The 15952-nt window shown below is 51.5% G+C and overlaps 2 protein-coding genes across 2 annotated transcripts in view; one reads left to right on the top strand and one right to left on the bottom strand.

The window, feature by feature from the left end:
* Positions 1–10151, top strand: part of KCNAB1 (potassium voltage-gated channel subfamily A regulatory beta subunit 1) — a 43428-nt gene extending 33277 nt beyond the window's left edge. The window contains exons 8-14 of the mRNA XM_066556613.1: positions 669–755; positions 4565–4650; positions 5686–5806; positions 6253–6347; positions 7214–7334; positions 8150–8238; positions 8778–10151. Coding sequence (XP_066412710.1) covers positions 669–755; positions 4565–4650; positions 5686–5806; positions 6253–6347; positions 7214–7334; positions 8150–8238; positions 8778–8867 — 689 coding nt within the window. The 3' untranslated portion in view covers positions 8868–10151. The remainder of the gene's footprint in view (positions 1–668; positions 756–4564; positions 4651–5685; positions 5807–6252; positions 6348–7213; positions 7335–8149; positions 8239–8777) is intronic.
* A 2277-nt stretch (positions 10152–12428) lies between these two features.
* On the bottom strand, positions 12429–15940 carry SSR3 (signal sequence receptor subunit 3). Its single transcript, XM_066556461.1, has 5 exons — positions 15755–15940; positions 14607–14733; positions 14068–14166; positions 13450–13581; positions 12429–12820 (listed from the first exon to the last, which is right to left on the bottom strand). Exons 1-5 carry the CDS (start codon positions 15891–15893, stop codon positions 12754–12756), a joined length of 564 nt encoding a protein of 187 aa, XP_066412558.1. The 5' UTR covers positions 15894–15940; the 3' UTR covers positions 12429–12753.
* Between the last annotated feature and the right edge of the window lie 12 nt (positions 15941–15952).

Here is a 15952-nt window from a genome sequence, read left to right as displayed (position 1 = left end):
CTGGATAAAATGCCCATCCTCTGCTCGCCCTCTCTCATACACTCATACATGGATATATAAATATATCTGCAGGGTTTGATGCCATCTCCCATCAGAACCTCACAGGAAGGCTCTGAAAACCTGGACATTTATGGACTGAGCTGCAGAGGGCTGGGGCTTGCTGTGCCCAGGTCCCTGTGCAGCGTGGGTGGGCACAGCTCACCTGGCAGGTTGATGCTTTACCTGCTGCCCATGGCCATCCCCTGCCCTCTGGGGCTGCAGCCCTGCAGTGTCCCCTGGCCTCAGGAGCTGGGGCTGGAGCAGGAGAGGCTCTGTGGCACAATGCAGACTGGATTCCCTGCAGGGCGCTGAAGCAGGGCCTCTGCCAGGCTGACAGGGACAGCTCTGTAACCAGGGCTGGTCAGCACGAACCCTGGAGCTCTGAATAAAGCACATACCTGGGCAAGGAGGGGCTCTCTGTGGGGCCACACTGGTGCTTTCCTCTCCAGATGGCTGCAGGGACGTGGGACAGCATCATTCAGCACCCCTCTGTGTGTATCTCTATAAATGTGTGCCTATATAAAAATACATGTATTTAAACACAGCCAGCTGTGTCTGATCCCGTTTTGGGTCTGTTCCCTGCCTCCCTCTGACCCTGCCTGTCCTTGTCTCTGCTCTCCCATGCCCAGGGCTGAAGGCTTCTCTCCAGAGGCTGCAGCTGGAATATGTGGACGTGGTCTTTGCCAACCGGCCGGACAACAACACCCCCATGGAAGGTTGGTGGGAGCTGCACTGCAAAGGGTTAACCCTCAGTGCCTGCTCCTGGTCTAAGGGCTGGCACTGAGGAGGGCAGGAAAGGCAATTTGTAATCAGTTGTTCAGGTGGGGCAGTTTAAATGTGAAATATCTCATTTTGGTAGCCAGGTCCATGGAAGGGGTCCCTGCCCATGGCAGAGGGCTGGAATTAAGTGTCCTTTAAGGTCCCTCCCAACCTATTTAGGGTTTCTATGTCTACCCTGCCATGACGTGAATTTGTGTATTTTGGAAGGAAATGGAAGTTTCCTTTCTGTCCCAGGAGTGGCTTCAATGTTTGGAGTATTTCCTTTCCCAGTTCCTTCAAAGAGGATTTGTGGCTGGATTTGAGGCAGGTGTCCATGGCAGGTGGCACAGGAGCTGTGGTGGATGATCCATGGGAATCAAACAGGGCTGGAGCTCCGTGTCAGGAGTGCTGGCACTTTGCTGGATGTGGGGCTGTGCCACCCAGGGTGGGTCAGGGACCAGCCTGGGGTTTCAGGAGCTTCCCCAGGAGCTGCTGAGGTCAGGGCAGACTCTGTGTTGTGTCTGGGAGGGAGCTGTGCCCTCTGTGCTCGCTCTGCTGTCTCTGAGCAGCCTGGAGGGGCTCCCCTGCCCAGGGCACAGCTGCTCCCACACCCCAGCGCCAGCCCTGGCACCAGGCACAGGCCCTGGCACTGGCTGAGGCTTGAGCAGGGTGAAAAAAGGGACATTTCTCTTATGAATGGCATGCTGGAGATACTTCCCATCTTCTTCCTGCCTTTTTTATGGCTCACCCACTAAGGCACTTCCATCCCAGAGCATCTGCTGGGCCATCTGTCAGTGCTGCTTGCTGAGCCACTCCATCCTGCTCAGCACCACACACGCCTCAGCTTCTCCCACAGGGAGCCATGCAAGGCGCCTTGGAGCTCATCCCACTCCCTGCCACTGTCCCAGGCTGCTCCAAGGCCTGTCCAGCCTGGCCTGGGCTCTGCCAGGGGTGGGGCAGCCCCTCCTGAAGGAGGAGGTGACCTTGAATTGTTCCCTACTCGTGGCAGCACCTCTGGGTCAGGCTGGAGCAGCCAGCACGGTGTGAGCAGGGGGGCACAACCAAACCAAACCAAAACCTGAATGTCCTGTTTGTTTTCACTGCCTGCTGCTTCTCCAGATCCTTCTGTGAGACCAGCCAGAGCAGATCCCTCTGCCCAGGCTCTGCTCCTGCCCTGGGGAAGGAGCAGATGTGCATCCATGGGGATTTCTGTGCTGGCACTCACTTGGGCCTCAGGGCACCTGGCAAAGCTGCTTAACCTAACCCCCCAAATGTATTTCATGTTCTTAAAGGTCTCTGAGCAAATTAAAATAGTAAAAGCAGGGGGTGTTGGAGGCAGGGAGCGGCTGGAGGGGAGCACCTTGGGCAGCTCATGGCACGTGGGTCTGGCTGTGCCCCCTGTGCCCCAGGGCCAGGCTGGGGCTGAGGGCTGCCCACCCTCCCTGGGGCTGGCTCAGCTGTGTGTGAGTTCCCTGCCACCCTCTGCCAGCCCAGTCCCTGCTCAGGGCATGGCCGGTGGCATGGCTCCGTCCTCTCCACAACTCCTGTGTGCTCTGTTCCTTGGGATGAAGATCTCGCCCCACAGTGGGCAGGCAGGGCTTGTCCTTCATCCCAAGGGGCTCTTCCAGCAGGGGAGAGGAGCGTCCCTGGTGTGTCCCCAGTGTCACAGAGCCAGGTGCCCACGCGTGTCCAGCAGCCACACAGGGAGGGAAGGTGGCAAGGTTCCTACCAGGGAACTTTATCCTACCCCAGAGTTATTATTGTTATGGTGCCAGGGGCTGGTGTTGGGATTTGAAGCATTGATTTATCTTAAAAAAAAAAACAGTTCCTGTTCTTGAGTGCTGCCATTTGGGCATCCAGCTGGCAGGACAAGAGATGTGGGCCTGTGCCCTTCCCAAATCCCATTGCTGTCCCCTGGCTCTCTCAACAAGGAGATGTATGTGTATAAATATATTTATATACAGTTTCTGAGTTGACTTAGGAGTTTTTTTGAAAGGAGTAGAGGCTGGAGAAGTGAAAACAACCCTAGGCTGAGATGTGTAAGAGGCGTGTGACGAAATGTTTTCCAAAACTCTGAAATGGTGGCAGGGCAAAAATAGAAAACTAAACCCAGGGAGAAGCTGCTGAGGAGGGAGGGAGGGAGGAAGGGAAGGATCACTTACAGGCTTAGGCTGATGGTGGTAGGAAATGAAAAACAAATTTTAATTAAATATTCAGATGGAGCAGCTTGCAATTGCTCATAATTGAATTCTGGAGCCCTGGTCAGGTGGAAGGTGTCCCTGCTCACAGCAAGGGTTGGAAGAAGAAGATCTTTAAGGTCCTTTACCAGGACCTTAGAATCAACCAGTCTTTGATTCTATATTTACACTTCACTGAAATGAATTGGTGTTTTTCAGGAAGACCTGGAAGTTTCCTTTACACGCCAGTGCTGGCTTTAACGCCCTCTGGGGTTTTTACTTCTTTCCCTCATTGCCTCGGATAAAGCGGGTTTGTGTTTGGGTCGGAGGCAGGTCTGTGTGTCAGAGCAGCCCTGTGGGTTATGCATGGAGCCTGCAGGAGGGTCCCAGCAGTGCCCAGGCTGGCACTGGAGCTGCTCTGTGCCAGGCTCCTGCTCCCCTGCCATAAGCAGGGTGAGAGGGCAGAGCCCTGGTGGGCTCGGGGCAGCAGTGCCTGCAGCCCTCACCTTGCCCCTCATCCTCAGGGTGCTCTGGGCACTGCAGGCTCCAGGGCAGCCCCTCAGAGGGCTTTGGGTGCTCAGAGCTGCTGGGGTGGGTGCAGTGCCCGCTGACCATGGGGTGCCACAGGCAGCAGCTGCTTTCTGTCACTTCCCATGTGAGCTCAGCTCATTTCCCCATTCTGTGGGCAGTGGTCGTGTCCCTGCTGCAGCCCTGTCAGAAACAGAGTTTGTCACCACAGCCAGGGCAGGGCTTGGCTGCTCATGGGGACTGTGACACAGGGCAGGGTTGGAGATGGGATATTGGGAATTCCCCTGGGAGTTGGGGAAATCCCTGGCACAGGTGCCCAGAGCAGATGGGGCTGCCCCTGGATCCCTGGCAGTGCCCAAGGCCAGGCTGGACAGGGCTGGAGCAGCCTGGGACAGTGGGAGGTGTCCCTGCCCAGGACAGGGTGGCACTGGGTGAGTTTTAACATCCCTTCCAACCCAACCCGGTCTGGGATTCCTTTAAACTCAAGTTCTCGAGGGTTTTTTCACCCCCCCAGGCAGGCAGGGAGGTCTGAGGGGTGAAATTCAAGATCCTGTCCTGGTGTGTGTGGCCTTGGAAGCTTCCACATCCCAGAGAGCAGCAATGGGGACCAGGGCACTGCTGTGGTGCAGAGGTGACACCTGAGGGTGACAGGGCCCTCGGTGGAGTCAGGTTCAATCAGCCATTCTTGCAGCTTTGTCCCTGGTAAAGAGAGGCAGACCCAGATATGTGCTTTCAGGAAGCAAATTAAAAAAAAAAAAAAAAAGGAATTTATTTTGAAGTTTATTTTTCCACTGTGCTGCCCTCTTGTGTTCCGTTTAGGAGGAAATGTCCTCCTAAGGCCGTGGAAGGCAGGAGCCAGGTGGGAAAAGCAGTTTTTACCCAGCTGCAGGGTCAGTGTCTCGATGTTTGCACTGAAAATGCTTTTCCAGCCACCCCTGGGCAGGAGAGCAGAGCAGGAGTGTGCTCAGGACTGTCAGTGTGGGGTGTTTGGGAGTGGGCTTGGTGGAAATGTGGCCTCTGGGCCCTTCTCACACTCCTTTTTGTGCTTTGCTCTCCTTCAGAAATCGTGCGGGCGATGACACATGTGATCAACCAGGGCATGGCCATGTACTGGGGCACGTCCCGCTGGAGCGCCATGGAGATCATGGTGAGGGTCATGGTAGGGCCGTAGAGATCATGGTGAGGGTCATGGTGGGCCATGGAGATCATGGTGAGGGTCATGGTGGGGCCATGGAGATCATGGTGAGGGTCATGGTGAGCCATGGAGATCATGGTGAGGGTCATGGTGGGGCCATGGAGATCATGGTGAGGGTCATGGTGAGCCATGGAGATCATGGTGAGGGTCATGGTGGGCCGTGGAGATCATGGTGAGGGTCATGGTGAGCCATGGAGATCATGGTGAGGGGTCTGGGGGCCATGGAGATCATGGTGAGGGTCATGGTGGGCCATGGAGATCATGGTGGGCCATGGAGATCATGGTGAGGGGTCTGGGGGCCATGGAGATCATGGTGAGGGTCATGGTGGGCCATGGAGATCATGGTGAGGGTCATGGTAGGGCCGTAGAGATCATGGTGAGGGTCATGGTGGGGCCATGGAGATCATGGTGAGGGGCCTGGGGGCCATGGAGATCATGGTGAGGGTCATGGTGGGCCATGGAGATCATGGTGAGGAGCCTGCCTGGGGGTCATGGTGAGGAGCTTGGGGGTCATGGTGGGGCCATGGAGATCATGGTGAGGCATGTGGAGGTCATGGAGGAGCATGGAGGTGATGGTGAGGGCCACAGAGGTCATGGCATGGTAACCCGGGGCACACTGGGTTCCTCTCCATCCAGGCTTTCCACCTCAAGTAATTTAAAAGGCTGTCCCAGAATGAGCCCAGTGCTAATTAGGAGAAGATGGGCTGACGTGTGGGGGTTTGGGTGGTTTGTTTGGGTTTGTGTCACTTTGGTTTGACTGAAGGCAAGCCCTTCAGTTTGATATCACCCATGGCAGGGGGTGGAATGAGATGGGCTCTAATGTCCCAAACCAGGCTGTGAGTCCAGGAGATGCCAGCATTGCAGCATCCTTCTGGTGCCACTTGCCCTGGCCTTGGCCATCTCCTGTACCCTCCTAGAACATGGCCTGGCGTGTCCTGCAGATATTTTCATTTTCTGAAGGGTTTTCTCCCTGGTTGCCCTCTGCAGGAAGCCTACTCTGTGGCCAGGCAGTTCAACATGATCCCCCCCGTGTGTGAGCAGGCCGAGTACCATCTGTTCCAGAGGGAGAAGGTGGAGGTGCAGCTGCCAGAGCTCTACCACAAAATCGGTGAGGCTGAGCCTGCTGGGCCTTCTGGCTGGGGCATTCCCAGAGAGAAATGGAGGGCAAGATGGCCAGGGCCTGCAGGTGGGACCTGTGACAAAGCCAAGTCTCTATCTTATAGTGACCCAAAAGAAAAACCAGCTTACTGTGCCTCTGATGGATTGCTTAATATTATCTGTTAATAACTAAAGTACGTTAATGAACATATTAAGTATTAATTGGCTTGGCTGCTCCTTGCCCTCTGAGATTCATGTGGTCCATTAAGTGAAATAAATCCTTCAGGGCATCAGCAGCACATTCCTGCAGGGTCAGCTGAGCGTTGCTGCCCGTGGCAGCAGAAACAAGCAGCCACCAGTTTGCTCTTGCTTTAGGTTTTGAGTGGAAGCTGTATTTTTGCTACAGCTCTGATCTGTCCCACTCCCCTCAAAGCCCTTTTTCTGTTCTCTCTGCAGGGGTGGGAGCAATGACGTGGTCTCCCCTGGCCTGTGGGATCATCTCAGGGAAATATGGCAACGGGGTCCCTGAAAGCTCAAGGGCTTCACTCAAGGTATTTCTGGGGCACCTTTGAGTTGTGCTGCTTTTGTCAGGGCAGGAAAACAACAAAGGGGAAAGGGCTCCCTCGTGAGAAGGAGGGCTCTGCTTGCATGGATCAGCTTGGTTTCTCTGGCAACCACACTCCAAAGAGCAGCAGAATCTGGGTTAGAGCCAGCCCAGGCTCCCCACGCAGGGAGCTCAGGGGGCTTGGGGCAGGTCTGGGGGCTGCAGGGGGCTGCTGTCCCCACCCTGCCCTGAGGGACATCACCACGAGCCAGGGGCTCTGTGGGGCTCCAGGCTCCTCACTGATGTTAACCCTGGAATTTTAAGGTTGGAAAGGACCTCCAAGGTCACAGAGTCCAAGCCTGAATGGATGCAGCTGCTGCCACTTGCAGCCCCCTGAACCACGTAGGTCCAACAGGCTTGGACATCGTTTCCCTGGGTACCAGCCTGGGCCATGGGGGTGCTCAGCCCCCCAGGATCCCCCCAGAGACCCCCAGGCCAAGGGCAAGCCCACTGAACACCCATGGGCTGCTGCCCTCTCTAACAGGTTTTGGGATTCTGGTGTCGCCACAACTAATTGTGGATTCTCCACAATTATCCTGATTTTATTCTTATTGAGAGTTATGGGATCCAAAAAGAAAACTGGGGAGATTCCAGGTTCTGTAGTGAGAATAAAGCCAGAGAGCTGAGGACAACAGGAGACATTCTGGTCCTGCCCTAATTGCTTTGGGTAGCCCAGCTTTGTGTTACTCAGCCCCACGACCTTCTGGGCTGGACCAAGTGCTGCTATTTATAGATTATAATTACAAATCACCTTAAACTCCCCACTTTGGAGGCTGAAAGCTGACAGCCTGATGTGCTGTGATTGCCCTGCAGTGCTACCAGTGGCTGAAGGAGAAGATCATCAGCGAGGAGGGCAGGAAGCAGCAGGGGAAGCTGAAGGACCTGTCCCCCATCGCCGAGCGCCTGGGCTGCACGCTGCCACAGCTGGCTGTTGGTGGGTGCCTCACAGCTGCCAAAGGCTAACACAGGAAATCTGCTCCCTTTCCACCGTGGTTTGGGCTGGGCCTGCAGCTGGAGATGTGTTTGTTGTTTAAAATGTGTCAAAAATTTTTGATCCCGCAGGGGTTTGGGGTAGAAAGGAATTTAGAGCCCATTTTGTTCCAGCCCCTGCCATGGGGTTCCACTAGCTCAAGTTGCTCCAAAGCTGTCCAGCCTGGCCTGGGACACTCCCAGGGATGCAGGGGCAGCCACAGCTGTTCTGGGTAAGAAATAATTAAAACAGGATTGTTTCCAGCAGCAGCACCAGGCTGTGACTGACAGGGTCAGAGTGTCCTGGGCATCCCCAGGGGTCCCACCTCCCTGTTCCCCTGGATATCCCCTCTCCATGAAGCCATCACCTTTATGGTGCTGGGCTGGCAGGCAAGATAATGCTGTTCTAAATGAGATCTGGGGTTTTTTTTTAATAATTCCCTCCATGCTGCTGAGAGCTGAGGCTGTAAAATACCACATGTCTGTCAGAAAGGTGATCCCTGGTTCAACATCCCTGCAGTGAGTCCTTGTGATGGGGAAAATCCAAACCCCACAGCCAGAGAAGTGCTGGGGCAGGGAGCAGGCTCAGGATCCTGGAAGATTTGTGGGGTTTGATATTTGATCTGTGCATCTTCCTCTGGATAGTGCCAGAGGAGCAAAGCTGAGACAGAGAATGAGATTATTGCCAAGAAGAGACAGAGGCTCTGTCAAACACCAGGGACTGCAGCAAGGCCCTGTGAGCCCCCCTGTGTCCTGACCACCTTGTGCCTTTGTTCCCAGCATGGTGCCTGAGGAATGAGGGGGTGAGCTCTGTCCTCCTGGGATCCTCCAACCCCGAGCAGCTGATTGAGAACCTCGGAGCCATCCAGGTGAGTGCAGGGAGACACCCCAGACCTCAGCACCCCCCTTCTCTCAGCACAGGGTTCTGTCTCTCAGCTCCATTCATGCACCCTCATCAGGCCCATCCCTGCTGTCACCATGGCTTAGCACCTTTTGGGGCATTGCAGACATGTCCAGTGACACAAGGGTGGCATCAGCAGTTGTCATGCACCTGAAAATGCGAGTGAGTCCAGGGCATGTTGTGACAGATTATGTGCTGCCACATGTCACCTGCACCCTCCTTAATTATTCCCTGTTGTTTTTCCCCAGTCAGAGCTGCCTCTGCAGTCCTTGCCACCAGCTCGTGTCCCAGTGCAGCCAAGCAATATTCCACGCACAAAGCTGAGAGGCTTTGCTGTGATTCTCTCACTGAGTAAAGATCCTCCAGAGGTTTTTCTTTTAAGGGAGAAAGTTATTAGATGAATGCTTAATATCTGTCACACAAAAAGCCCAGAGGAAATGTACTTTGATAAAATCTAGGTTTCATTTTGGAACTATCTCAATTAAGCATCGCTTTCTTCCACCCCAGGTCCTTCCAAAGATGACATCCCATATTGTAAATGAAATAGATAATATCCTGGGCAACAAGCCCTACAGCAAGAAGGACTACAGATCCTAATGCAATGCATGAATTTCCTGGACTGCATGGTTTAGAAGTGCTCTGTACTCCAGTACAGCCCTGAATTACTCTCATGAGAATCATTCAGCACTTGCTGCTCGGTGTCTACTGTCACTGGATCCTTCGAGATGTGTGCTCTTGCTACTACTCTGCAGTGAATTTAAAAGCACAGTTGATCTCTCTTCTAACCAGGAATAACCTTGTATTTTCTTACCTTCTTGACCGAGTTCATTAATTTTTACTTTACTCTTTGCACCTCATGCTTGTGCTGTGACAAACACTTGTAAAGCAAAAAAAAAAAAAAGAAATAATTTATAACCTTCAGGTACTTGGTAATTAAAGAAGGATGTACAGATCTATTTTTTCAATGAAGAAAAGCCAGATACAACTTCAGGTTTTAATAAAACCATGTTTGGGAAATCTCAACTATAAAGTTTCTTCAGGTTAACAGATGGAAGGGGCAAGCTCAAACATTGCTTTTTTATGCTGAATATAAGCTCTAGGATTTCTTTGTAGTTGAATAAAGGCTGTGAGACAGAGAACTAGTTAGCAAGTAGATAGTTCAGCTCCTAATTTTACAGCTGTTCCAGCTGTGGAGTGCTCCTGGAGCAGTGCTAGGAAGCCCAAACACGCATGTCAGGTTACTGAGCACGACAGCTCTGCAAAGTTCTACTTCTCCATAAACCTTAAGACAAGAAAGCCATGATTAAATATTGGGTTTTGCATCTATAGAAACCTGCCTCTACTTCTGCCTGCTTGTAGACAGAGCTACTGCAAATTTCAATATTCAGGAGCTTTTAAGGATCTAGATACTCTAAATATATACAATATATAGCTGCTAAGAGCTGCAGGAACAATCAGGTATGTACTCCAAAAGGCTACACCTGCTTCCACTTGCTTTGGAACCGGGGATAAGTAAATGCAGACACATTTTAAACAGATTTTTGTGAGCATTTACAGGAGTTGACAGGAAGAATTTACATCTGGATTTGCCCAGCTCAAGCCCACATTGTACCTTCCCAAGGATTTGCTCTGTACCATGCTCCTCTGATTGCAGTCTGTATTTCTCCCGTCCCTGCTGGGACACAGCTCTGTACAGTATTTGTAGGACCCTTGTACTCCCCCCTGCTGCACTCACCTGGGCCAGGTGAGCAGCTCCCCACACCCGAGTGCTCTCCTCCTGTATTTGAAGCTGTGGTGTGTGTAAATGACTCCTGCTGTACATGAGAAATGCGGTCTGACTGGAATTCTGCTTGGACACAATAAAAGCATTTTGTGCATCTACCCTGAGAGCTGCAGACCCGTTACTGACACTGGAGCTGTTCTGGGCCAGCAGCAGGGCCTTCTGCTGAGGATGGGGGTGATGTTCCCCAGGGAATGTTCCAGCTGTGCCCAGGGAATGTTCCAGCTGTGCCCAGGAGGGACAGCAGGGAGCTGGGCTGGCCCCAAGGTGCTGCTGGCCCTCAGTCCCCAAGGAGCACAGCAGTCCCAGGTAAGGTCTGGCCTGTCCTGGCCTGACAGGGATGGATGAGATTCTGGAGTTCCTGGATCAGATGGGATTTTGGGAAGGAATTCCTCCCTGGGAGGGTGGGCAGGCCCTGGATCCCTGGCAGTGCCCAGAGCCAGGTTGGACATTGGGGTTGGACATTGGGGTTGGAGCAGCCTGGGGCAGTGAGAGGTGTCCCTGCCATGGCAGGGGTGGGGCTGGGTGGGATTTAAGCTCCTTTCTAAGCCATGTTCTGTGATCTGGCCTGGAAGGAGCCCAGTGCAGCTGTCCCCAGCCTCCCCGGGTGACACTGCCAGTCCCAGCCAGCTGGGGTGGAGCCCACCTTGCCCTGCCCTGGGAACATCCCCACTGCTGCATTACCACTAACTCCTGTTAATTTTTACAGAGCTTCAACCATTTCACAGTTAACAGCTTTATTAATTTAATATAATTATCCTCCCAGTAACAGACTAATTCCTTTTCCTCCCCCTGGAGGTATAATTTAATGTTCTCTCTTCCCCTTCTCATGTACTTGGGAATCTAGTAATGTATTAAAACTAGATCAAGTCTCAACTTTAATTGAGGAGATGGCATTGTCCCTTACAGGCTCTGAGGGCAATGTGGGGCTGAGCAGCAGCCCTGCTTCAGGTTAACCCTCAGCATTAGACTAGAGAAATATAATTTCAATGTTTTATAATGAATTTTTTATTTATCATTGCAGCTTGTAGTGGGGATTGCAAGGGAAAAACCAAACACTGCCTCCTAAAGAACAAAAAAACCCAAACTGAAAAAGTGAACAAAAATCCAAATGCCAACCAAAAAAAAAAGGCCCAAACTTTTCTGTGAAAGCTCAAGATTAGGATTTTTGCAGAATACATCCCACCCCACCCACCCACCTGCTTTTGTTTCAGGCTGTCAGTGCTCAATGTTCCCTCTCCAGGAAAATTGTGACATGCTAAGCTCCAGGCCTCAGCAACTGTCAATACCAAAAAAGCCTTAAGAGAAGATGAAAAGCTGGTAATAAAAGACTCAGTGAGCCGACAGTAATGGCAGAAGAAAGTGCTGCTTCCAAGCACTCTGCAGACAGCAGATTTCCTGGGGAATACACCTGCTAAAGCCCTGCCAGGAAAGTGAGTATAACATTGTCTGTTCAAGGCTTTCAGTTCAGCTCTGGGGGCTCTGAGAGCAACAGAGCAGAAACAGCAACATCAAAGTCCTGCTGCTCCCAGAGGAGCCAGCCTGGCTTTGAGCTGGGCTCTGGATTTTGGAGAGGGCTGTTAAAAATCTGCTCTATGTGAGCTAAATACTCAGCTAAAACCCAGCAATTATATCCCTTATAAGAAGGGAGGCCAAGGAAAGGGAAACTGGCCAAGGCAGGCAGCAAGTTTAGGGAATGTGTCCTTCCAGTGCTGAATAGTCAGGCAGAAGGGATAAAGAGAAATCCATGTATTTTGAGAGAAAACAGTTAATAAAGAGTATTAAACGAGCAAAAGTACTTGAATTTGTCAGAAATAGAGCCATTACTGTCTCCTGCTCATCACATTCTCTCCATTTTACTCTATTTTCCATTTAATCTTATTGAAGCCAAGATTAGCAGAGTAATTGTTACATTAAATCTGATTAAAAACTTTCTCTCTCTTCTCTCTTTAGGATCCCAAGTCTGTAATGGCAGGATCTGGAACTAGAATTCCATTAGTATCAGTAGAGTTTGGCATTTAAGTGAACAGCTGCTCCAGTGGTAGCCAGAAAATAAGGCACAGGATTGTCTGATAAACCCATTATGAAGAGCCAGCTAAAGCATTTTTCTTAAGCTGTGCAGGGAGACTGGCAGGGTTTTTTATTTATTTACAACTTTGAAGATTAATGGAAAAAAAAGTGCATTCAAACCACTTCAAAAGTGTTTTCCTAGGAGATTCAGGTTTTGTCCTGACTCCATGTTACTCAGAAATGAGGAGTGCTTCCAAGGAATATATTAGCTTGTAGATGTCTCCTCTCTTCTGGAAGCAGAAAGAGTTGACAAACCTAGACATGAAAATCCCTGGTTTTTAAAAAATGAAGAGTGAAAATACAAGGAATCAAATGGCAAAAAAAGCTCCTTTTAATTACAACTTTTCAAGTTACAATGATAAATGGATTGTCCCCAGGGTGGAGCTGCAGAAAGAGGATGTCTGCTCACAGCTCACACACCCCACTCCCTCTCCTTGCTAAGTAAAAAAAAACTGAGTAACTCCAATATCAAATACCATGTAAAGATACCAAAAGTAAATACAATTCAACCATTTTGGATTCAAACCCTCCCCACGTTTTCCTCATGCTAAAAACCAAAAATATTCCTATTCCACCCTTAGCCATTTTCATGGCAGCTGAAGCCTCTCTCAGGAACTGCTGAGGGTTTTGTGTCTACTTGGAGCCCGTGGACAGCAGAGCAATCAGTCCTGAGGAAGCACTGATAGAAAGGATGTAGTTTCTGTAGGGAACAGGTTAAGGAATTGTCAAGATCTTTCTTTGGTACACAACATTTGGTAGGAGTTTTATGAAAAGGAAGGAATCAAAATGATCTTTCTCTGGAGTTTTAAAACTGGAATATTGCAAACACAGCTTCAGAACTCACCTTCAGAATTAAGGCACCCATAAGGTTCAGCCTGTTCTCTTAGGAGTTTTATGAATACAGACCTTGAATTAACTGCCCTGTTGGCAAAACTAATATCCTTCAGGAACAAAACTTTTTACTTGTGAGCTACTGGAGCTGAAGCATCCTGTCAGGGAAGAGCTCCTGGCACCCAACACTGACACAGTGTTTGCAGGAAACTGAGCTGTGTCCTCACTCCAAAATTACAATGGAAATGGCAAAGCCAGGAGAATTCTTATACACTGTCCAAGCAATATGCTGAAAACATCTCATGTTTTAAGGGACTTTAATTGGGAGACTTTAGTTTGGTAAACTCTTATTTTTGTTTCAACATTCTAAGCTGCTGTACTAACCATGAGCTGCAGGTACCAAGAGAGGAATGCCACAGCCCACAGGACAACCACAGCCAGTGGTGACAGCCGACAGGAGCGGGGCTGTGGGGGTTCCAGGGTGGGGATAAAGGATACACAGTGGGGTTGAAGTTCTTCAGCACGAAAAAGGAAGCGATGATAACCAGCACCAGAAAGAGGGTGTTGTTGTAGAAGATGGAGAAAGTGGTTGCTTCATAGTCTGCAACTTCATTTTTCTTCCACAGAATCCTAGGAGCAAATGGAGATAAAATTTCAGATATATTTAAATCAATGGCTATCACAGAATCCTGGAATGGTTTGGGTTGGAGGGACCTTCAAGCTCATCCCACTCCACCCCTGCCATGGCAGGGACACCTCCCACTGTCCCAGGCTGCTCCCAGCCCTGTCCAGCCTGGCCTTGGGCACTGCCAGGGATGGGGATATCCTGCACACCCACATGACGAAGTGTGCAGTAGTTTTTCCAGAAGACACAGAGTTTGGCTCCCAAGCTCCCCTCCTGCACAGTCCCAGTGGGGATTCCCTCTAACACCGAGTGCATCTGAGACCCTCCCTTGACAACTCACCTCAAAAGCTGAACCACGAGCTACCCTGCAGCTGCTGCTTCCCAGAATACAGAAAAACAGTGCAAGCACAGTCCCTACTGCCCCACCCAGAGCCTCCAAGACATTTAAGGCCCTCCTACAACAAGGGGGAGGAGGAGGACAGAGAGATCACCTTTCATCCTTTTCCTTGCGGGACATCTTCCTGTTGTCCGCCTCAGACAGCTTGCGAGTCACCTCCTTGGAAACAGCATCTTCTCTTTTCTGGGCTACTCTGTAAGTACCACCACTCGTGTCACACTTCAGAAAGGAAAAAACCCCACAGCCCAGCCCTGGCATTACAGCAAGTTTTATGCACAGTGAAGAATACAACTTAGCCAAGATACCCGACAGTTTTGTCAAGGTGAAGGGATAAGAATTAGTAATATAATTCACATCTAATACCTAAAATAATTTATAATTTAAACATAATTTGTGGTGATACCCAGGGAGCACGATGGTGGATTTACTATTTCACCATACTCTTAACTGACAAGATTTGACTATAATTACAAGAGAACAAGAGAAACCAATTAGGAGATACTTCTAAAAATAAGTTTGGAAAATATGTTTTGGAGTAACATTTCAGGCATTCTCATTAATAAAAAACTACAGTAGTAAATGGCAGTTTTGTTCAATTATTAAATGATAAATTCAAAGAGGCACCAAACTTACTTGTGTTTGAGGACAAACTTGACGTTTTTATATGCAAAAGCCACGAGATAGGTACTGATGAGGGTCATGACGCTGTACAGGACTGCAGACTGAACAAGATCCATATGCCATATTCTCCAATAAAGCCCTTAAAAAAAAAAAAGAACAACGATACTTGAAGCAGTTTCTCTCCAAGAAAAACGCCCCATACTGGAGACCCATAGAGGATCTGAGCTCTGTAATTCCACAGTCTCTGGCTGAGCAAAGCCAACTCCTCCAAAATCACTCGGGGCTCTTTCAACTGCATTGAAAGTACTTTGGAAGGGGGAAATGAGCTTTGCGCGTGGCTGGAAGGGGCTCTGTGAGAGCACGGCCGAGCCTGCGGGCAGCGCTGCTGCGGCGACACGTCAGTGATGCTGCCCTGCCGGCCGGAACCGGCACCGAACACGGAACCGGGAACCGATAGGGCTGGAACCGGGACCCAACACGGCTCGGAACCGGGACCCGACACGGCTGGAACCGGGATCCGATAGGGCTGGAACCAGTACGCGACACGGCTGGAACCGGGACCCGACACGGCTGGAACCGGGATCTGACACGACTCAGAACCAGGATCTGACAGGACTGGAACCAGCACGCGACACGGCCGGAACTGAGACCCAACACGGCCGGAACCGGGATCCGATAGGGCCGGAACTTGGACCTGACACGGCTCGGAACCAGCACTCGACAGGGCTGGAACCGGGACCCGATACGGCCCGGAGCCAGGATCCGACACGGCCGGAGCTGGGATCCGATACGGCTCGGAACCAGGATCCGACACGGCTGGAACCAGCACCCGATACGGCCCGGAGCCAGGATCCCACACGCTCAGAACCAGGACCCGACACTGCCCGGAGCCAGGATCCGCCGGGGCTCGCTCGGAGCAGAGGCCCCGGGATCTGCCGCGGGCAGCGGGACAGAGCCCGCGGTGGGCAGTGGGGAGCCCTGATCCCTCTCCTGAGCCTCCTGATCTCCTCTGGGGCTGCTGATCCCCCTCTTCCACGGTATTCTGCTCCCCCCAAGGTTGCTGATCTCCCTCTCCCAGGGTATTTTGCTCCCCCCATGGCTGCTGATCCCCCTCTCCCCTCAGCACCCCTCACGGCGGCCGCCCGCCCTCGCCCGCTCACAGATAGGGATGGCGGAGACGATGAAGGCGTTGCCGAAGAAGAGCGCGGAGGACTTGGCCGAGAGGTTGCGGCTGAAGTCCTGGAGCAGCAGATCCTCCTCGGACTGCTGCCGGCCGCCGGGGCCGCCCTTGGGAGCCATGGCGGGACAAGGCAGCGTCAGCGCGGCCGAGCGGCTCCGGGTCAGGCGCCACGGGGCGG

Source organism: Molothrus aeneus, chromosome 10 (genome assembly GCF_037042795.1).
Source record: "Molothrus aeneus isolate 106 chromosome 10, BPBGC_Maene_1.0, whole genome shotgun sequence".
NCBI classification, from domain to species: domain Eukaryota; kingdom Metazoa; phylum Chordata; class Aves; order Passeriformes; family Icteridae; genus Molothrus; species Molothrus aeneus.
Note: the sequence above shows the minus strand (reverse complement) of the source record. Positions and strands in the feature narration are given on the sequence as shown.